Raw genomic sequence first — 23,368 nt, 5'->3', positions numbered from 1 at the left:
GATCACGATCACCAATCTCATGGACACTGTTCAGAATTGAAGATACCTTAAGCAACAAAGAGCAACTGGATATTGTGTTTCTCGACATTAAGGCGGCCTTAGACAATCTGTCTACCCATGCATTATGTGCCATATTGTGCAACTGCTTCAAAATCTCTGGCCACATTCTAGTTCTCTTTAGGAAACTCCTTCAGTCCAGGACCCTATGTACCAGAAATCAGAACCATAATCACCACATTCTCTTCTCCAGAGGGCTCCCCCAAGGGGGCATTCTCTCTGCTGCTCTCTTCGTCACATCTTTAGAACCCTTCCTAGTAAATCATGCTAATTTTACCACTTAAGCAGATGATATTAAGTTCATCATCATCACAAAATGCCCCCAGTCTCTCTAGTCTATTACTGTGAGCTCCAACTGACATCTACATGAACTGAAAAATTACCTCCATGCAATTGGGCTCTCCATTAACAAAGAGAAAACAACAACTCTCCATCACCAAGAAGAAAAATACCAACGACATGAACATCATTATAGCTAACTCCCCAGTTAAAAAAGTCAACCAACATAAGGATTTGGGTGTCACCTCGGACAAAGACCTCACCTTCTTGCCTCACTTTAATGCCACTCGAATGAAAACATATTTGACTTAAACATATGGGTAGTAAAACAGGAGATATCCAACTTCCATAACCCGCACCTTATCATCAAATACATTCTTCGATGCATAATCCAAATTCCTTTCTATGCCTCGACTATATGGTCCTCAGCACCCTCATCATACCAAGCCAGGTTCCTTTCCCTGGAATACTGGATTTTGAAATGGCTAAATAGGGTTGCCAGGCTAACACCTACAATCTCAAAATCCGTTCTGGTCACCAATCTTAATATGCTTCCTTGGAGGTATCACATTATCTCTAGCAACATTGGGACCCACCAGCTAAATGGCCAGAAGAACAATGGTACACGACACTATGCACCACAATATCCATACACTTTTAAATCTCTGGCCTGTACAGTGTACTGAATTACACAACAATGTAAACTAAGCGGAGATGGGGGAAACTCCTGGTGCCGTTAGACCTTAAACACACTATACACTATCTCTAGGAACCTTCTTACCCTCCCTCTCTCTCTCTCTCTCTCTCTCTCTCTCAGCTTCTATCCGGAAAAATGAGCTCACCTGATATATGGGATATCATCGCCAGACCGTCAGACAGGAGAAGATGCGAGACCAACACATTCCCATAGAGATCGAAGCTGCATAGCATGTCCTCCCTGGACAACATGTTTCCAAATATTGAAAAGATTAGCCATAGACGTTGAGAAGCTCTGCAAGGACAGAACCTACAGATCTTCCATTCTTGCAGATATGTATGTCCTAGTCATGCTCTAGATGGACTCTCTCAGATGCCGCACTATCCACGCTCTGTTGTATCTGTATGTACTTTTATATGTTGATGTATCTTCACCAGAGGCTGTTTAAGGCCGTGTATTGTATCTGGGCTCTGTACACAATACATTTGTCTGTCATTTATATTTAATCTCTGTATGTAACTCGTGTCCTCTAGCTGTAAAGGGACATTTCTTTAGAAATAAATTGATATTAATAATAATAATAATAATAATAATAATAACAGATTAAATGAGAAAAACGAATGGATTAGATGTAAATGAACACCAGTTATGTATTGTAAGTAGATTTGTATGATAAATGACTTTTGTTTTATATTTGTGTCATTGCTCTTGAGAAACTGACAGCTCACATATAATATATATATATATATATATATACACAATATATATATACTCATGTGTGGGGGGATATATCCCTCAGCTCCCGGAAATTCTCATTTTTAATGCAGTCAGGTAGCTTGTGGGGCTTAGTGCTTGAGGGGAGCTACTGTACGAAAATCATAATAATGGCCACTGACGGCGAAATAAAAATTAGTAAATAAATAAATAACCCTCCCACAACTTAGATTTGGTTTTCTCACCAAGCTTAAATGTCAGTCCCTTTCTTTCGCTAATATGGGTATAGTGCCATAAAAAGTCAAAAAGGAAATAAGATTTTTTGAAGATGAGTGAATAAGGGGGTGGATTAAACTGCAAGTTGTCTACAACTATCTCAGTACAAAGCATCAACCAGCACAGAATCCTAAAGGACATTTTCTGCCACTAATTAAATATGTACCAAAATTAGATCCAGTTTAAACGATAACACTATTGAGTTTCTTAAGAGCTCACTTTATTCGGAGAGGTAGTGTGGATGCTTATTTTTATGTTTTTAGAATAACTGTATGTTTAATAATTTTTTCTAGAATATTTATTATTGTAATAAAAGTTTGATTTAAAACGTGAATTCAAGTAATTACTTGTTTTTTCCTTATTTTATTGCACCTAATTGTCATAAAAATTTATTGCAAAAAATGTTTTTTTGAAATACCGGAATCCCGGTTTCATAAATTAAAAATACCGAAATACCAGTATTAAGATTTTGACCAGTATTGTGAGCCCTAGAAGATAGATACATGGATTAGACAGCAAACTCAAGTAAAGGACATTCCTATCAAAACTAAAGAACTGAAATGTATTTGGGCAGGAAACATAGCTCGAAGACATGAAGACACATGGACTAAGAAAATAACAGAATGGTACCCAAGAGGAGCTAAAAGAAAACCTGGAAGACAACAATGGAGATAGACAGATGAAATTCAAGAGTTCATGGGCAGTAAACGGATAGCCATTGCAAATACCAGAAGAACTGGAAAGTTGCTTGAGAGGCCTTCATCCTGCAGTGGACTGAAAATGGCTGATAATGATGATGATGAATAAACAAGAATAATTACCATTGAACCCTATCTTGTTGGAAGGTCAAAGCTAACAATATCTGTGGAATCAATGCATTTCAAATATTAAGCAAATCCACACATTGACGACTTGACAGACACACTAATCAACCAGCTAATGCAGCAGATTTAAATAATGGGGCCCTTAATGCAGTCAAAAAATTATTCTGACAAAGAATACATGTTAAATAAGTGTATGAAAAAAGAAATTGAACTGTACATGGTAGTATGAATAGTATGTCAGAATTTATTAATTAACTACTAACCACATAACATACAAAGAAAATAAACTTTAAGCAAAAGACAAAAGAAAGACAGTAAAGCCGAAGTAAAGAAAGACAGACAAAAAGACACAATACTGGCATATACTTTATATATTCTAATTTTATATATATATACACACACATGCTGAGCGAACACAGAATTATGACCACCGTTCACACGGATAACAGCCACTATTCGCCTAGGAACTGAGTCCACTAGATGTCTGAAGATGTCTGTAGGGATCTGCAGCCATGCTGCTTGCATTTTTGGAATAGATGACAGCTTCATGTCCATACACCTCATTTCCCATTCCAAAACATCCCACAGGTGTTAGGTGTTTAGTTGAATTGAGGTTAGGTGATTATGGAGACCAATCACGATGGGTGATATCTTCACCATGTTCCTTGAACCATTCATTCACAGCACAGGCCTGATGACATGGCACATTGTTTTGGAAGATCCCATTTCTGTTTGGTAAAAAATGAAACATGGAAGGGTGCATATGGTCTCCTATAAGTTGCCAGTAAACCACACCACCAGCTGGTCTGGTTAGTGAACCTTTAACCTTTAACCTGAACTTGCCTGACAGTGTTTGCCTGAACTTTAACCTGAGGTGCCCTTCCCACACAGGGCACCTCAGACTTCACATGAGGGGACATGTGAAGTCTTCCATTAATTCAATTTATGGAAGAATGATTAAAGGATTGGTCAGTGGTCTCCTAAGTGGGGTGTGCACACCCCTAGGGGATGGCGAGATGATCATGGGGTGCACGAGGTAATCCTCAATAAAATTGTAGGGCTGTTTTCCACACTGATATATAATCTAGATATAATGCATACCATGTAAATTACTTTTAAATAAAACAAATAGTATTGCATTACATTTACTACACGTGTTACATTAATGATTTTTTATCATTTTGTACTTGAACTTCAATTTAATTTTGTTTCGTATTTTTTTATTTGTTATCTTTTAAAATTATATGTGATTTTAGATATGCCTTTCATGTAAATGATTAATAAATAAAAAAAAATATATCAAACTTATATATTTAATTTTTTCCCCCCAGGGTGCATGCCAGTCCTTTTAAGTAAAATGTGGGTGCGCGACTAAAAAAATTTGGCGAGCACTGAGATGAGGTTTGAGGATAAGTGTTTGGTTCTTGAGGTTGTCACAAACATTCTCTCCCAGACAAGCTATACTTGCTACCCAGGAGTCTAAAACGCAGATGGAACTGATATTCTTGACTTAAGTGTCAGGTGACACTCAAGTCAAGTGGACCCAATTTTCGGAAAGTCTGGACGGTCTGTGACAGCCAAATCCTCTGTTTGCACCTTCACAATGGTGGGACTGTTAGTAAACCTGGGGATAATCCCCAAGCACAAGCACACTGTGGGTGACCACCCAGGTGTGAACCAATGTAAGCAGGGGTCGAGGTGTGCCGCCCACACCACAGGGAGGAATGCCGCCCCTCTGTGTTAAGAGGCAATACTAGGTGGTAGATGACTCTCATCAACTGGTGCAATACCACCACTTTGCTTATTGGAGACTTGAAGTGATGGAACCCATGTTTAGTCTCCATAGCTAAGTTCCGGTCAACCCTTCCCCATTTCTCTCTCCCATCATGCAGTATGACTGATGACTTTTGAGGTTATGATGGACATAATGGTGAGATCCAATCTTCCTTACATTTCGAGGGTACAGCTCTAAAATAGTGTTCGCAGGGCGGCCACTAGTTAGTACACCAGATTGAACCTATTGGAAACTCTTTAGGAGGCTTCCGGATCAGCAAGTGTATAATCTTGCTACCTCTACTCTGCCAGATAGTGACTGGAGGCAGTCTGAGTAGTGTGTATGCGGGGGAGGGGGGGCATTGTCGAGGCCACGTTATGTCAAGGATCTGGGTATATTCTTACCATGTGTATGCCATATCTAAAAATTTCATTACTTTATACACCATGAATTGTCAAACTAATAGAGTAAGCTTATCTATGAAAAGATCTAAACCTCCCAAACACTTCCTAGTTCATTTCACAAAAATACATATGGTCTCAATTCTACTCTCAATGATGTTTTCATTTCCACTTGCAGTCTGCCAAACCCCATGTACTTTTTCTGACAGAATCTCAGTTGCCCAAATTATTCGCTGTATGATTCCTTTCGCCTCAAAGGTGGTACTACTTATGCATACGTCTGTTCCGACATTCCCTGTCAGAGACTTGGTAATTTGGAAACTCCTCTTTTTGATCTGGCTTAAAATCTCTCTACCTCATTGTGTCAAATTCATCTGTTGTTGTTTCTACCTTTCTCCCAACTCCACTAATCACTTGAAACTGTTTGACTTCCTCTTTTTGCAATTTGACTTTCTCCAGTCCAACTTTCCTAACAGTGAGGTAATTTTCCTTGGTGATTTTAATGTTCACAATTCCAGCTGGCTTCCGTTTTCTAGTCACACCGACCCAGCTAGTCGAGATGCTGAGACTTTTGTAATTACTAATGACCTTGCTCAGATTGTTCATTTACCTATAAGAATACTGGACAATCTTAACCATACAGCCAACATGATTGATCTTTTTCTCACAAACAACCCTCCTAATTACACGGTCGAAGTGAGTGGTTCTTTAGGCACCTCAGATCACAACTTGGTGATTGTCTCTTCTCCAATGGGGCCTTTATCTCATGGCTATACCCAACCTAGTGTTGTTTAGCATTACAAGAATGCAAAATGGGATGACCAGCAAGATTTTTTTTCTTCTTTTCCTTGGTTGGACTACTGTTTCAAAACTTCCGATGTCAACATGAAATTATTCTTGTAGAAATAGAATCCTTTATCCCACACTCCACTTTAAAATCTCATCCTTTATCTAAATCTTGGTTTTCCAATAAATGAGCTAAGGCTGTTCAGGAGAAGAATGTTGCATATCATAATTGGCTTGTTTCCAATTCTTCAATTTCATTCTCTACCAACACCAAAGCTCGGAACAATTGTAAAGCAGTTATTAATCAGTCCAAACTAGATTTTTGAACACAAGCTAAGAGTAGAAAACTTGCTTCTTGCCCTAATGGTAGCCAAGCATTCTGGTCTCTTGCCAAAGCTATTGGCCGCAACTTTGGCCCATCTCTGCTCCCACCTCTGTCAAAACCAGATGGTTCTGTTGTCACTTCAGCCAAGGATAAAGCAGACCTGCTAGTATCGCATTTTTCTTCCAATTCGTGTATTAATGATCTTGGTAAAACATCTCCCACCATTCCCAACACGCTTCATTCAATGCCTCCTGTGGTCTTCCGTCAAAAGGATGTCAGAAGGATTCTGATGAATCTTGATGCTAAGAAAGCTCCAGGTCCTGATGGTATTTCTCCACTTGTTCTCAAAACCTGTGCTCCTGACCTTACTCCTGTTCTTTGCCGCTTTTTTCACTTTCTTATTCCAAAGGTGTTTTTCCTTCTGTTTGCAAATATGCTCACATCCAGCCAGTTCCTAAAAAGGGTGACAAATCCCTCCCATCCAATTATCGTCCCATTGCAATTACTTCTATTCTTTCTAAAGTAATGGAGAAATCAATTAACCGCCAACTCTTAAACTACCTAGAAACCTTCCATCTGATCAACGATCGTCAGTATGGATTCCGTCAGTGTCGATCCACTGGTGATATTCTGGCTTATGTTACCCATTTACGGACAAATTCAATGGAAAAGTTTGGTGAAACACAAGCAGTTGCTCTTGACATCTCAAAGGCTTTCGACTGTGTTTGGCATAAAGGTCTTTTAAACAAGATTCCATCTTATAGTTTGCCCACTGTTTTTTGTAATTGCTTATACAGTTTTCTCTCTGATCGCTCACTGAGGGTGATGGTAGATAGCTCTCTGTCTTCTAACTTCTCCACTAATGTTGGTGTCCCCAAGGTTCAGTTCTTTCGCCCACTCTTTTCCTCTTGCATATTAATGACCTTCTTCCATTGACTGAAAATCTTATCCATAGTTTTGCCGATGATAGCCCATTGCATTCCACTTTCCATTTTGAGAAACTTTGCCCTGCTCAATCAGCTTCAACTGCTCGAATATTCGCTACCAATTCCTTAAATGCCGATCTCCAGGTAATTGTCCAGTGGGGAAAACACAACTTAGTTGATTACAATCCTTCTAAAACTCCGTCTTGTCTTATATCTCACAAAAAGGATACTTCTGCTCCTATGCTCCTATGCTTATCTTTAGTGACACTCTGATTTCTAGGCAAATTGATATCTCTTTTGGGGATTACCCTAACTTCTAATCTCTCTCTTGGCACAAGCACATTACAAACATTGCTTCCTCTGCTTCTAAAAAATTGGTTTTCTCTTTCGCTCTTGGTGTTACTTTTCTTCCAAACAGCTGTTCACTCTGTATAAATCGAAAATCCACTGTATTATGGAATATTGTTCCCACATCTGGTTATTGTTATTTTGGTTTTTAGGAGCATTAGCCACTAAGGCCATATTGCTCCGGTGGTCATTCCATGACCTTTCCGCATCCTCCGTATTTGGTCGTCACGGGCTCAAACCCCGGTCTAATCAAGAAGCGTGTGATACGCACTGCTGCTCCTTCCCACCTGGCTACAAAAGCGCCTCCCACATCTGGGGCGATGCCTCCAAAACTTCTCTCAGACGTACAGATTCCATTCAGAAGAGGGCAGTTAGGTTAATTAATGATTCATCTCTAACTGAGTCTCTCCACTTGCTGTCTCATATACGTAATGTTTCTGCTGCATGCCTTTTCTACAGATATTTCCATGGGCACTGTTCTTCTGAATTGGCTTCTATAATACCCGTCCTCTCTTTCGAAACAGTTCGAACACGTTCAGCCACCAGCCAACATCCATTTACTGTCCAACTTCAAACTCACAAAACTAACTTTTCATCTTCCTCGTCTATTCATTCAACTGCCATTTTCTGGAACAACCTTCCTTCATACGTCTTTCCTGAAAATTACAGTTTACAGAAGTTCAAGTCTAATGTCAACAAATATCTTTTTTCGTCTTTTCAACCTCCAACCCAAGCACGGTACTAAGTACTATAGGTTTTAATACCTCTTGTGTTTGGGGTTTTCAAAAAAAAAAAAAAAAACTGCGGAAGTTTGCCTTTGGCCAGCAAGTGATTGATTGTTGGAACAATGTGGAAGTGGGTAGTCAGAATTAATTCAAGGAAGAACTAGACAAACTATTGGAGGGGTATGGACAGATGATGTAGCAAGGGATCCCCTTTTCCAACTGATGCTTTATAAGCTTCTATATAAACAAGGGGGCGCCTCCGTAGCCAGGTGGGAAGGAGCAGCAGTGCGTAGCACATGCTTCTTGATTAGACCGGGGTTCGAGCCCGTCACCACCAAATACGGAGTATGCGGAAAGGTCAAGGAATGACCACCGCATATCCCGGAGCAATATGGCCTTAGTTGCTAATGCTCCTAAAAACCAAATAACGAACAATATAAACAAGGGGAGTGGCTGTATTATTCCCCCCCCCTCATTCTTCCTTTTGAGTAGACTTCACAAGAGGGGGCATATTTCAATTTATGAAAGAATGGTTTTAAGAGAGGTCTGTGGATATTTGCCTTTGGCTAGCATGCGATTGATTGTTTGAACTATGTGGAAGTGGGTAATCAGAATTAATTCAAGGAAGAACTAGACAAATTATTGGAGGGGGGATGGGCAATGATGTAGGTAGGGTTCCCCCATTTCCGTCGATGCTTTATAAGCTTATAAAGCTTTATGATTTTCTATATAAAGCTTTATATAAAATATTATATGCCACTACTAATACAGCCACTCCCCGACTTACATAATACTTGACTTACGGAAATTCGACTTTACCTAAGTTTTTGGCGGCCAGTGCAAACTTAAAAAAATCATGGAAGCATATTTTGCATCCCGTAGGAATAAATGGAGATATCATGAAAATATCATAATGTGAACCGAATAAACACATTTTTTTTTAATTCGTTCCAAGACCTTGGAAGTTGAAATTTTCGCTGTATAACTAAGCTATTTATCTCTCTAAAAGGTCATTTTTATAATGGAAACTGCACTACCCTTGCACCGTTATCATATGTTCCCTTATAAGAATCAATTTTGAATGCCTTTGTGATATTTTTCTAAAACACATTTCTGGAGGTCACTACCAGAAAACAATAAAAACAATTTGCACTTTCCAGTTTACTGGGCTTTTCCGTTAGTGCAATCTATTATAAACGGGTAGAATACGATCTTACTGCATTGGGGATAATACCAATAACTGGAATTCTGTGGGTTTTTGTGTTATGGTATTATGGTGAAATGAGTTCCCCTTCACTGAAATCTCCAATCATATAAAAAACATAAATAAATTTTCAGAATCTTCTCTTCACTCTTATTTACTTATTATAATGGTGAAGGGAAGGGGACCAATGAAATTGAAAGTGCTGGCAGTGCTAGGAAATGAAACAAAACAAAACTGATTTAGAAATTAGGTCTCGTTGCTTCAACAGTGAATACTATTTTAAGGGACAGTGCGCATATAAAAGAACATGTTAAAGGATTAACACATTTAAGATCAACAGTGATCACAAAGCAGCGTTCATGTGCTATATCGAAGATGGAAAAGCTATTAATAATATGGATGGAAAATCATATTCAGAAGCAAGTGTCCCTGAGTCCAATGGCCATTCAAGCAAAAGCAAGAAGTATTTATGAAGATATTAAGAATAAGTATGGCAAACTCCAAGCCAAGTTCGTGGCAAGCAATGGGTGGTTAGATTCAAGCATCGTGCTAGTTTCCAAAACATTAAAGTATGCAGTGAATTTGCCAGTTTCGATTCTGCAGCTGCAGAGAAATTTTGTAATGTGTTGGACAAAACCCCTTCTAAATCCCCACAACTCCCAACTTCTGCAGCAGCGTGCTTATCAGCTGGACAGTTAATTCTGGCAACGATTCTCGAAATGTAAAACTTGCTGACGTTATGCCTGTCTCCTCTCTCTTTTTATAATTTTGAAAATTTTGTACACTTTTGTCATTTATTCGTCAAACATTTCTTTTTTTGCTTCAATCAAATTTGCAAGTGCTTATGCAGCACTTGCAAATTTGATCGAAGCATTTAGGGAAATTCCAACTTGTGTAGCGTTCTGCGGAACTCAACCCTTATGTAAGTCGGGGAGTTGTTGTAATTCTTCTAGACCATTATAAAAAATTTTGTGTCAACAGGTTAATCCATATCTTCGAATTTATGTTTCTCAACAACAAAAAAAAAAAAAAAAAAAAAAACTTGCTTCGACCTCATGGGTACCCATAAGGTCAGATACAGAAGTTTTTAACTCCTGTTATTTAAAAGCGGAAAATTCCAGAAATGTAAAGCAATGCGTATATTACCTAACATTTTTTGCCTTCCATACAATTACAAAATATAAAACAAAATGTTCTGGGGGTCACTAAACCCCCCACCCTCCCCATCAGCTTTCCTCATGAGTGAACCATTATTCCAGCAATCGCAATTTTTGTAGAAGACAACAGATTTATTCCATCACTTATTATTATATTCATGGATTCTAAGAAAACCTGTCTGGAATATCAGGAACTGATGTTGCTGTACGAGTTCTAAATTACTGTACATATTTAGTTTTTGCATAGATTTTAATGATGCACTAATCATAGCAAAAAAAAAAAAAAAAAAATTTTTTTTTATGTACCTTTAAAAGTTTTATCCATTTAATGTATTTTACCCTTTAGAAGAGATATATATATATATATATATTTTTTTTTTTTGTAAACTAAACCAGCCAAACTTTCACTATTGTTAAAATTTCAAATGAACAAAGATTTTTAACGCCTTCAATAAATTTTGATTATTGAAATATATCGATTACTAATCGGATTATGCCCATTACTAGTTATTTACACTAAGTTTTTCAGTTGTTTAAGAAATATTATAACATAAACTCTTAAATTATAATTGAATAAAACTATTGTTCCAAACCTTTAGATGATATTTGTTGTCTTTAACTGTAATGTCACCTGTAATAGTTACCATGGCAACACCTGGTTTCACTTCAACAGGCATTAGAGATGCTGCAAACTAAAAAAAAAAAAATATTAAAATGTGTTGAACCACATAGCATAGCTATATGCCTGCTCCCCCTCAAAAAAATAACACAATACAATATAGTTAAAAATTAACTAAAAGGGATTGTTTATACAGAAACACAACATCTTTAAATGTACATGTGCACACATACTGTGGAAAATGTTAAATATGCCTACAAACACGACTAGATGGGATAAGCTGACTAGAAGGGGTTAGCCACAGCCCAAACAAGTTTACAATGAACCAGTGAACAGATACAGTGCAACTGTTTAAATTCATTTATGTGAATTTACTCAGAAGCCTATGGCAGATATAAGCTAGTCTGTAATCAGGTCACAAAGGAGGTTAGGCAGGCAAAGGCAGATTACGAGAAATCTTTGGGCAAAGGATGCTAAGAAAAACAGCAAGGATTTCTATACTTATATAAACTCTAAAAGGAAGGGGATGAATCTGGTTGGTCCATTTGATATCGATGGTTCGACTGTTGATGATCCTGCTCAGATAGCAAACAAACTGAATGGGTATTTTGCATCTACATTCACACGAGGAGTTATTAAGGTTTGAAAATGGCAGAAGGTTATCAAATTGTAGCAGGGTGCTTAATGATTTTGTAATAACTGAGAGCAAAGTGGAGGAGAAATTGTTGAAGTTAAACATAAGAAAGGCACCTGGGGTGGATGGGATCTATCCAGTTATATTAAAGGAGGCGGCAAAGGAAGTAAGCAAACCCTGAGCCATAATTATGAGAGCATCCTTGGACTCAGGGGAGATCCCCACGTACTGGAGATAAATGTATCCCCAATTCACAAAGGGGGATCGAAGGGTGACACGAGTAATTACAGATCAGTTAGTTTAACTTCTGTTCCGGGTAAAATAATGGAGTCACTGGTTAAAGATGCATTGCAGGATCATCTACACAAGACTGCAGCAATAATTCAGACACAGCATGGATTTGTTAAGGGAAAGTCTTGTCTGACAAATTTGATAGGATGTGATGTGGTTACAAAGGAACTGGATGCAAAAAATAATTTTGATATCATATATTTGGATTTCAGGAAAGCTTTTGACACTGTTGCACATGGAAGACTACTGTACGAATTGGAGCAGAATGGTATTAAGGGTAAGTTGCTACAATGGATAAAAGGATGGTTGAGTGGGAGAAGCCAGAGGGTGTTAATCAATGGGTGCTGCCCTTCGTGGACTAATGTTATTAGTGGAGTCCTACAGGGTTCGGTGTAGGGCCTCTGTTGTTTTGTATATTTATCAATGATATTGATGAAGGTATATCAGGCTTAGTATCGAAGTTTGCAGATGACACAAAGGTTGGCAGGGTTGTTAATGACAGTAATGGCAGTGTGTTACTGCAACAGGATCTAGAAAATTTGTGCAGATGGGCTGAGAAGTGACAACTGAAGTTTAAAATTGAAAAATGCAAAGTATTGCATATGGGCAGAAGTAACCCCAGAGAAACGTACCAACTGTGTGGTATTACACTTAAGGTGGTATAAAATGAAAAAGATCTCGGAGTAATTGTGCAGTCAGATATGAAGTTTTTTGAGCAATGCAGATAGGCTGCCAGGGCAGGTCATGGGGTGTTGTCAATGATATATAGGAATTTTGCTAGCAGGGAAAAGGAGGTGATTGTCCCTCTGTATAAGGCAATGGTCAGGCCATGCCTTGAGTACTGCGTGCCGTTCTGGAGGCCTCATTTTAGGAAGCATGTAGATTTGTACAGAGCGTGTACAGAGAAGGGCAACAAGATTGGAGAGGGGAATAAAGGGATCCTATTACCAGGAGAGGTTTAAGTTCTGCAAATTGCAGCAGCTGGAGACTAGGGATCTGCAAGGTGATCTGATTGAGGTGTGTAAGCCCTTGAATGAGTTGAACACACTGAATTCTGATGGGGTGTTTCCACTTGTTCAGATTACAAACCTAAAGGGGTATATCCTGAAAAAGGCCTCTGAGGTTGGGGAAATTCATGATTTGACGACAAATAAGCTCACACACCAACCGTTAATTGAAACAGCTCTTTACTGTGACTAGAATTTACAAATTAAAATAACATATTTACAATAAAATTTTAATATATAAAATAAAACTGCTATGATACACTATATAAGAATTAAAACTGTAATAAAATCATTATAATAAAATTACCTAAAATAAACTGGATTAAAAGCAATAAAACCTGTAGTTTTCGGAAGCACCAGCTTCCTTCCTCAACAGTAATAAATCTTCTGGCAACACTTCCTTACATATAACAGGCTCAAGGTATTTCACCACGTAGTTCCATCGGTGCATGGTCAGAACTGGGAGCGCAAAAAAGCAAAACCGTTCATCCGTACTTAGGACAATAGTTTCAAATAGGGGAGGCAAACACATACCCCTGTACCTATTCATGGTATTGTTGTCGGATGAACAGATTCGCAGGCTCTCAAGCCATTTACGGTCCCAGAATCCATGCTGCTTCTCCCAATAATGCTCGGCCACAGCAGACTTATTATAATCAGCGGTTTTTATAGCATTTAAATGCTTCCCTAGACGATCCTTTTACCGCCGTTTTGTTTCGCCCACATAGCATTCCCCACAATCCGGGCATTTTATCCTGTAAACAACTCCACTACTAAGGTCCTTTGTGATTGAATCTTTTACCTGGGACACAACTGTGTGCAACCTCCGCCCGGGAAGCTGCACACAGCATGTTTTGAAACCCCGTAAAATTCTGGTTAACCGCTCAGTAAGGCCCGGATAGTAAGGAATGTATGCGGTAGCCACAGGAACAAATGGTTCCCTACTGTTGGACACTATTCCTCTGCTGTATCTGTCCATGATCCTCTGGGGGTATCTGCATTTTCTAAGGTCTGCTGTGACCCATTTGATTTCATATTCTTTATCCTCAGAAGTAGTACAGTGTGACATTGTTCTATCTACTAGAGCTTTTACCACACTATTCTTATGTTGTGCAGAACTGTAGTGGGTGTATTGACCTCTACACATAAGTTTTTTAAAAACTGAAGTCTTTAGCCTAGGGCCTATCCTGGAGATCAATACATCCAAAAATGCAAGGGTGCCACCTGTCTCCACCTCTGAAGTAAACTGTATAAATTGGGAGAAGCTGGTAAGCCAATGAAGTGCATCCTCCCCTCTCCCCTTTTGGACCATGGTGAAAGTATCATCAATGTCCCTCTTCCATTTCTTAATGGGAAACTGGAAATCATCAAAAACTCTACTTTCTAACTCTTCCATGGCCAGATTGGCCACGATGGCACTAATGGGAGAACCCATGGCTGTACCGTGAACCTGTTTGCACATGATTCTTTTAAACACCATAGTGGTGCTGGCCACTACCGTTCCAGTATGACAGGTTAGTGTGGGCTACGTCATGTTACCAAAAGAGGATAATGAAGGTTTGGATCTGCAAGTTGCATGAAGAGTTAAGAGATACTAGGAAACACATTGATTTGTTCCTAGGTATTATTAGTAACAATGTAACTTCAGGGCACTTGGCTGTCATTAAAAGACTGGTTTCGGATAAACTCATTAGAGTAGCGAATTTATATAGGCAGAGGCAGGTTATGAAATTTAATAGGTTAGTAGAAAACGCAGTACGGCATAATGATAGAAATTCTCACTTTGTACACAATTTGAGTAGTAGGTAACTTACTAAAGAGCAGGAAGGAGTTTTAAATCTAGGCCCTAAGTTCACGCTCGTACCTTCCAAACCACCCATCGCGGAAATAGCAATGGGTATTGAACGGGCAATTTGTAAGTTACCTGAAGCTTTAGCCAATGAAAGCCGTGTGAAGTCAGCCGCTATTTTGAGCCAGGTGAGGAAAGCGTCGCTGAATCTTAATTTTAGTCAAAGGAGAGCGTTAGAAGAGTTAAAAAGAGATGATGGAATTGTAGTTTTGCCCGCAGACAAGGGGAGATCTACGGTAGTTCTGAACAAAGAAGATTATGAGAAAAAAGCACTGGAGCTTTTACAGAATAATAATACTTATAAAGTTATTCAAAGAAACCCGTTAGTTACCCTGGAGCGACGTGTTAATAAATTGGTGCAGATTTGGTTAAAGGCAGATAAGATTTCCAAGGAGACATATTGGTCTTTGCACGCCACTGGATGCCAACTCCCCAGGTTCTATGGATTGCCAAAAACTCACAAGACAGAAGTCCCTCTTAGACCCATTGTCTCATTTATAGGCAGCCCCACATATGCCTTGTCAGGGTATTTGGCAAAATTGATTTTGCCTGTAGTGGGTCAGTCTGACTATGTCATTCCATGCATTCCTATTAAGCATGGAATTTATTGTGTGAGAATGGCATTGAGTAACGGTGTCTCTTTGGTTAACAGATCGCCTTTAAGTATAGAGGACATTTGCTCAGGTGTTGAACTTTGTCTGGCCAGAGCACTACTACGGTGTTTAAAGGAATCATGTACAAACAGGTTCACAGTACGGCCATGGGTTCTCCAATTAGTGCCATCGTGGCCAATCTGGCCATGGAAGAGTTAGAAAGTAGAGTTTTTGATGATTTCCAGTTTCCCATTAAGAAATGGAAGAGGGACGTTGATGATACTTTCACCATGGTCCAAAAGGGGAGAGAGGAGGATGCACTTAGTGAAGCTGTTAAGCCAATGCACTCATTGGCTTAACAGCTTCACCCAATTTATACAGTTTACTTCAGAGTTGGACACAGGTGGCACCCTTGCATTTTTGGATATATTGATCTCTAGGATAGGCCCTAGGCTAAAGACTTCGGTTTTTAAAAAAACTTATGTGTAGAAGTCAATACACCCACTACAGTTCAGCACAAGCTGCACAACATAAGAATAGTGTGGTAAAAGCTCTAGTAGATAGAGCAATGTCACACTGTACTACTTCTGAGGATAAAGAATGTGAAATCAAACGGGTCACAGCAGACCTCAGAAAATGCGGATACCCCCCAGAGGATCGTGGACAGATACAGCAAAGGAATAGAGTCCAACTGTAGAGAACCGTTTGTTCCTGTGGCTACCGCATACATTCCTTACTATCTGGGCCTTACTGAGCGGTTAACCAGAATTTTACGGGGTTTCAAAACACGCTGTGTGCAGCTTCCCGGGCGGAGGTTGCACACAGTTGTGTCCCAGGTAAAAGATTCAATCGCAAAGGACCTTAGTAGTGGAGTTGTTTACAGGATAAAATGCCCGGATTGTGGGAAATGTTATGTGGGCGAAACAAAACGGTGGTTAAAGGATTGCCTGGGGTAGCATTTAAATGCTATAAAAACTGCTGATTATTATAATAAGTCTGCTGTGGACGAGCATTACTGGGAGAGGCAGCATCAAATCTCCCCAGGGGATGCGGTTATTATAGATCGAGCACATGGATTCTGGGACCGTAAATGGCTTGAGAGCCTGCGAATCTGTTCATCTGACAACAATACCATGAATAGGGACAGGGGTATGCGTTTGCATCCCCTATTTGAAACTATTGTCCTAAGTACGGATGAACGGTTCTGTTTTTCGCGCTCCCGAGCTATTTCCGCTTCCAGTTCTGACCATCGCAGATGGAACCACGTGGTGAAATACCGTGAGCCTGTTATATGTAAGGAAGTGTTGCCAGAAGGTTTATTACTGTTGAGAAAGGAAGCTGATGCTTACGAAAGCTACAGGTTTTAGTGCTTTTAATCCAGTTTATTTTAGGTAATTTTATTACAGTTTTATTTTATATATTAAAATTTTATTGTAAATATGTTATATTAATTTGTAAATTCTAGTCACAGTAAAGAGCTATTTCAATTAATGGTTGGTGTATGAGCTTATTTACTGTCAAGACCTAAGGGGGCATAAATTCAAATTAAGAAAAGATAGATGTAGAATAGATGTGCAGAAATTTGCCCTTAGCCAGCAGGTGGTTAATTGCTGGAACGCCTACTGGGCTAGCCAGGTGGGTCAAGTGCCTGTCTGGCAACCCAAAGGTCGCGGGTTCGAATCCAGCTCGGGCTTGGATCAAAGTACTGCAAAAACCTTGGGAGGTGCATTATGGTCACAGAAGCCGATGCGCCAACAACTACAAAAAAAAAAAAAAAAATTGCCGGAACAAACTTCCATCTGTCGTTGTGGAAGTTGATAAGTTAAATAAATTTAAGGAGGAACTGGACAGGCATTTCGGGGGAATGGTGTGATTTTTTTTGGCTGATGCGGCATATGCTCACACTTGCTTTCTTGCATCACATGCCACTACCACTACTACTACTATGTCTCATTTTCAAGGCCCAAGTAGGAGTTGTCCTTGAAATGACACATAAATGAATGGATTAAGCAAAGAAATATATGCATAACATCTTTTTCAAGAAAAAATGCACTGCCCTTACTTGTGAATGCAAAATTATTTATGAGCCAATATCACTTGCTTAATAGGTTAAGAGCATAAAGCTTCAGTCTACAGAAACAGTTAACCAATGTACAGGTATAGTCTTTGGTGTTTTACATTAACCGGCACTGGGGGTTCTTCCCAACTCTGCATAGTAACTCTGTGACGAATACATGACTCTGTAAGGCCAGATGGCATGGGTTAGTGTGAGTGTTTGTATAAGGTTAGTGTTGGGTTGTGTTGGTCTGTTGTTCATCCGGTCTCTTAGCTCTTAGTCTAGTGAATGCAGATAGCTATCTCAATTACAATAACAGCACCAAAGAAGCTCTGCTTTCTTGCTAAGGAATCATTCACGTTGCTGATTCTCTGGCTGAAATATAGCTCCGAGACCTTCTTGACCATGCAATTCACTAATAATTCAAGCTCATGAAACTTTTTATCAATGTTGCTAAGAAAAACATTAAGGAGATTGCTTTCATGTCTAAACAGAGATTTGATGAGAAAGTCGGATGTGGTGAATAACAAACAAAGGAAGAAAAGAAAGCAAAAAATGGAATACTTTTATCAGAGATCTGGCTTTTGTTGTAATGTTCTGGAAATGTTCCCAGAATTTTTGTCCAAAATAATAATAACCTATGGCATTGGGGGGGGGGGGGGAATCTGCTGCCAAAGACTAAAACCCTGTTTTAGTCTTTGCCATATACTAAAGCCATATACTGTTTCTCGATGCTCCTGATAACCAACTAATCATTTCAAGAGTTTTTTTTCATGAAATTTTGTAAAATTTAAAATTATTTTTTTATTCTGACTTGTTTGCCTAGCATTAGAGTAAATTATCAAAAATCAAATTAGAATTAAAAAAATTGTTACTTTCAAAACTTTATCTACCATTAGTTAATGGTCTAATGACATTAAGCATTAGAGTAAATTATCAAAAATCAAGTTAGAATTTTAAAAAAATTGTTACTTTAAAAACTTTAGTTCCATTAGTTAGGAACACATATAATAGGTGGTAGCATGTACTGTGAAACGTTCAAAACAGTTCATACAAAACTGGACACAATTTTAAATGTAATTGAAATTACCTCAAAAAGAATAAAAAAAAAAGGGTTAATGCATATCATATGCCACAGTGAGTAAATTATACATATCATCATGAAGAGCAATACACTTAGATTTCTTTTCTTAATTCATTTAATATTATTACTATTTTTGTTCTTTTCAATTAAAAGTACTGGCTAATGCACAATCTTTACATTCCATGAGCTGGTTTAGGTAGCTGGTTAAGATAGCACACCATGCTATCTTATGCAAATCAACTATTATAGTCACATCCTTGAAATTAAAAGTAACTTAATCTTCTTTAAGTTACTTTTCGGCTCATAATATGAGCAGGTTGACAGCTTTTAAATATGTATGATTAAATTCAACACGTCTGTAACTGGGGGGAGAAAAAAAAAAAATATATATTTATTATTATTATTAGCCATATGGTGCAAGGAAGCCTGAGGTTTTTGCTGCACCAGCCAAAAAAAAATTTCTGAGAGAGAGAGAGAGAGAGAACAAGAGTCAGAAGTAGAAAAGAATCACCAAGAAAGAGAAGAATGATGATATCCAGCTCAGGAAAATGGGTGTGCCAAGCCCATACTCACCAGATGTCAGCCCGCGGGGATATATATATATATATATATATGTTCAATAGAATAGCAAGAATGCAAAAACAAGAAGGGGAGAAAAATGGAAAAAAGGGAAGTAGTCTAGTGCAGTCAAAGGCAGCAAATGCTAAACCTATGCACAGCATGAACAATAAAGTGAGAAAAAAAAAAAAAAAAACAGAAGTATAATAAGTGATAAATAATTATAAAAAAAAAATGTTGCCACACAACTTACAAAACTGATCTCTCCATCAGGTATCAACAGCAAGGATTGCAAGCAAAATAACAAATGTGTTTTCATTTCTGATGCAAACCACAAGCCAAAGGGTAAAAAGCATAAACATAAATAAAAATGAGATTAAAATTTTGTTACCGAATAAAAAATTTTTTTTTTCAAGAATTAAAAGTTTTTTTTTTTTTTTTTTTGGAAAATGGCTTGTGAACTTTACAGTTGACAATGTGAAGACGAGAAATTAAAAACTCGAACTGACAACAGAAATTTCTAGATACAACTTAGTCTAATCCAAGTAAAGGTAAAGAGATTTAAAAATACAGTAAAAAGCAAGTAGCCATGGAAAAAATATCTTACATTGTAGAGAAATATCTTACATGATGAAAAGGAGGCAACACAACTACACCTAGTGATAAAAATTTTCGAAACTAGAAATAAGTAGGGGAAGAAAAAAAAAAAAAAAAAAAAAAAAAACACGCATACATCGTATAGACACCATACTAAATGTAGTCAAACTATTAAATGTATGCTATATAAATAATATACAAGCCTAGAGTAAAAAATACAAAATAAGGTGATAAAGTGTGATATAAACAGATATGTGTAATAAATATATAGAATTTTTTTTTTTTTTTTTTTATGTGTACCCCAAACACAAGAGGTATTAGAACCTATAGTACTTGGTACCGTGCTTGGGTTGGGGGTTGATAAGGCGAAAGAAGATATTTGTTGACATTGGACTTGAACTTCTGTAGATTGTAATTTTCAGGAAATACGTATGAAGGAAGGTTGTTCCAGAAAACGGCAGTTGAATGAATAAATGAGGAAGATGAAAAGTTGGTTCTGTGGGTTTGAAGTTGGACAGTAAATGGATGTTGGCTGGTGGTGGCACGTGTTCGGACTGTTTTGAAATAGAGAGCGGGAATTATAGAAGCCAATTCAGGAGAACAATGCCCATGGAAGTATCTGTAGAAGAGGCACGCAGCAGAAACAGTACGTCTATGAGAAGACAGCGAGTGGAGAGTCTCTGTTAGAGATGAATCATTAATTAACCTAACTGCCCTCTTCTTAATGGAATCAAGAAGCCTGAGAGAGGTTTTGGGGGCACCACCCCCAATGTGGGAACAATATTCCATGGCAGGGCTGATTTGCGATTTATACAGAGTGAGCAGCTGTTTGGAAGAAAATTAACGCTGAGAACGAAAAAGAGAAAACCAAGTTTTTTAGATGCAGAGGAAGCAATATTTGTAATGTGCTTGTGCCAAGAGATATTAGAAGTCAGAGTAATCCCCAAGAGAGATATATCATTTTGCCTAGAAATCTGAGTGTCACTAAAGATAAGCATAGGAGCAGAAGAATCCTTTTTGCGAGATATAAGAAAAGACTGAGTTTTAGAAGGGTTGAAATCAACTAAGTTGTCTTTGCCCCACTGGAGAATTACCTGAAGATCGGCATTTAAGGAATTGGTAGCAGATTTTCGAGAAGTTGAAGCTGATTGAGCAGGACAAGATTTCTCAAAATGGAAAGTGGAATGCAATGTGCTATTATCGGCAAAACTATGGATAGGATTTCCAGTCAATGGAAGAAGGTCATTAATATACAAGAGGAAAAGAGTGGGGGAAAGAACTGAACCTAGGGGGACACCGGCATTAGTGGAGAAGTTGGAAGACAGAGAGCCATATACCATCACCCTCAGTGAGCGATCAGAGAGAAAACTGGATAACCAATTACTAAAAACAGTTGGCAAACCATAAGATGGAAGCTTGTTTAGAAGACCTTTATGCCAAACACGAACAAAAGCCTTTGAGATGTCAAGAGCAACTACTTGTGTTTCACCGAACCTTTCCATTGAATTAGTCCATAAATGGGTAACGTAAGCCAGAATATCACCAGTGGATCGACACTGATGGAATCCATACTGGCGATCGTTGATCAGACAGAAGGTTTCTAGGTAGTTTAAGAGTTGGCGGCTAATTGATTTCTCCATTACTTTAGAAAGAGTAGAAGTAATTGCAATGGGACGATAATTGGGTGGGAGGGATTTGTCACCCCTTTTTAGGAACTGGCTGGATATGAGCAAATTTCCAAGCAGAAGGAAAAACACCTTTGGAATAAGAAATTGAAAAAAGGTGGCAAAGAATAGGAGTAAGTTCAGGAGCACAGGTTTTGAGAACAAGTGGAGAAATACCATCAGGACCTTGAGCTTTCTTAGCATCAAGATTCATCAAAATCCTTCTGATATCCTTTTGACGGAAGACCACAGGAGGCATTGAATGGAGCATGTTGGGAATGGTGGGAGGTGTTTTACCAAGATCATTAATACATCAGCTGGAAGAAAAATGGGATGCTAGCAGGTCAGCTTTATCCTTGGCTGAAATGACAACAGAACCATCTGGTTTGGACAGAGGTGGGAGCAGACATAAGCAAAAGTTGTGTCCAATAGCTTTGGCAAGAGACCAGAATGCTCGGCTACCATTAGGGCAAGAAGCAAGTTTTCTACTCTTAGCCTGTTCAAACTCTAGTTTGGACTGATTAATAACTGCTTTACAATTGTTGCAAGCTTTGGTGTTGGTAGAAAATGAAATTGAAGAATTAGAAACAAGCCAATTACGATATGCAACATTCTTCTCTTGAACAGCCTTAGCACATTTATTGGAAAACCAAGGTTTAGATAAAGGACGAGATTTTAAAGTGGAGTGTGGGATAAAGGATTCCATTCCTGCAAGAATAATTTCACTGACACGATCTGAGCAAATGTTGACATCAGAAGTTTTGAAACAGTAAACCGACCAAGGAAAAGAAGAAAAGGAGTCTCGCAGGTCATCCCATTTTGCATTCTTGTAATGCCAAACAACACGAGGTTGGGAATAGCCAAGAGATAAAGGTTCCATTGGAGAAGAGATAATCACCAAGTTGTGATCTGAAGTGCCTAAAGGACCTCTCACTTCGACCGTGTACTTAGAAGGGTTGTTTGTGAGAAAACGATCAAGCGTATTGGCTGTATGATTAGGATTGTCCGGTATTCTTGTAGGTAAATGAACAATCTATGCTAGGTCATTAGTAATTGCAAAAGCCTCAGCATCTAGACCTGCTCGGTCGGTGTGACTAGAAAACGGAAGCCAGCTGGAATTGAGAACATTAAAATCACCAAGGAAAATTACCTCACTGTTAGGAAAGTTGGACTGGAGAAAGTCAAAGAGTTTCAAGTGATTAGTGGAGTTGGAAGAACGGTAGAGACAACAGATGAATTTGACACAATGAGGTAGAGAGATTTTGAGCCAGAGAAGATCAAAGAGAGGAGATTCTGACAGGGAATATCAGAATGGACATATGCACAAATACCACCTTTGAGGCGAAAGGAATCATACAGCGAATAATTTGGGCATCTCAGATGAGCAGTAGTTGAATCAACCCATAACTGAGATTCTGTCTGAAAAAGTACATGGAGTTTGGCAGACTGCAAGTGGAAATGGACATCGTTGAGATTAGAATTGAGACCATGTATATTTGTGAAATGAAATAGGAAGTGCTTTATAAATGAATTAGGAAGAATAGGATGAAGTATGAAAGTATTATGTATTTGAAAAAATTTTTGAAATAAATAGTTAAAGCCAAAAAGTGGAAAATTTATACCGGTGCCTGCCAGTAATGCCGAGGCCATAAGTGTGTGAAAAATCACAATGAGATACACAATGAAAACCACACAAATACACAAAAGAAAAAAAAAAAAAAAAACACCACTAATAAGAAAACTTGTAGATTGATCACTCACACACTAGCAAGACTTATGTGGATTTATTGGATGACTCTTTTCTACAGCAGTATGTTCGAGAGGCAACTAGAGGGAGCAAAACTCTTGATCTGATTATCAGCAGCCATTATTTGTGCACGTGTTCTTACCTCTTGGCAGAAAACTTTATTTTCAATTTTATAT

The 23,368-nt window shown here is 38.4% G+C and overlaps 1 protein-coding gene across 8 annotated transcripts in view; it reads right to left on the bottom strand.

The window, feature by feature from the left end:
• Positions 1-23,368, bottom strand: part of IntS9 (integrator complex subunit 9) — a 370,946-nt gene that overhangs the window by 48,289 nt on the left and 299,289 nt on the right. For 7 of the 8 annotated variants that reach the window (XM_090373278.1, XM_090373279.1, XM_090373284.1 and 4 more), the window contains one exon: positions 11,087-11,185. In XM_090373278.1, the coding sequence (XP_090229404.1) occupies positions 11,087-11,185 (99 nt within the window). Of the gene's footprint in view, positions 1-7,882; positions 7,899-11,086; positions 11,186-23,368 lie in introns of all 8 variants that reach the window. The other variant, XM_090373281.1, reaches the window with a different exon arrangement.

This window comes from Mastigoproctus giganteus, chromosome 5 (assembly GCF_048544385.1).
Source record: "Mastigoproctus giganteus isolate SK-2022 chromosome 5, ASM4854438v1, whole genome shotgun sequence".
Taxonomy (NCBI): Eukaryota; Metazoa; Arthropoda; class Arachnida; order Uropygi; family Thelyphonidae; genus Mastigoproctus; species Mastigoproctus giganteus.
The sequence above is the reverse complement of the archived record's forward strand: the minus strand, read 5'-3'. Positions and strand labels throughout refer to the sequence as shown.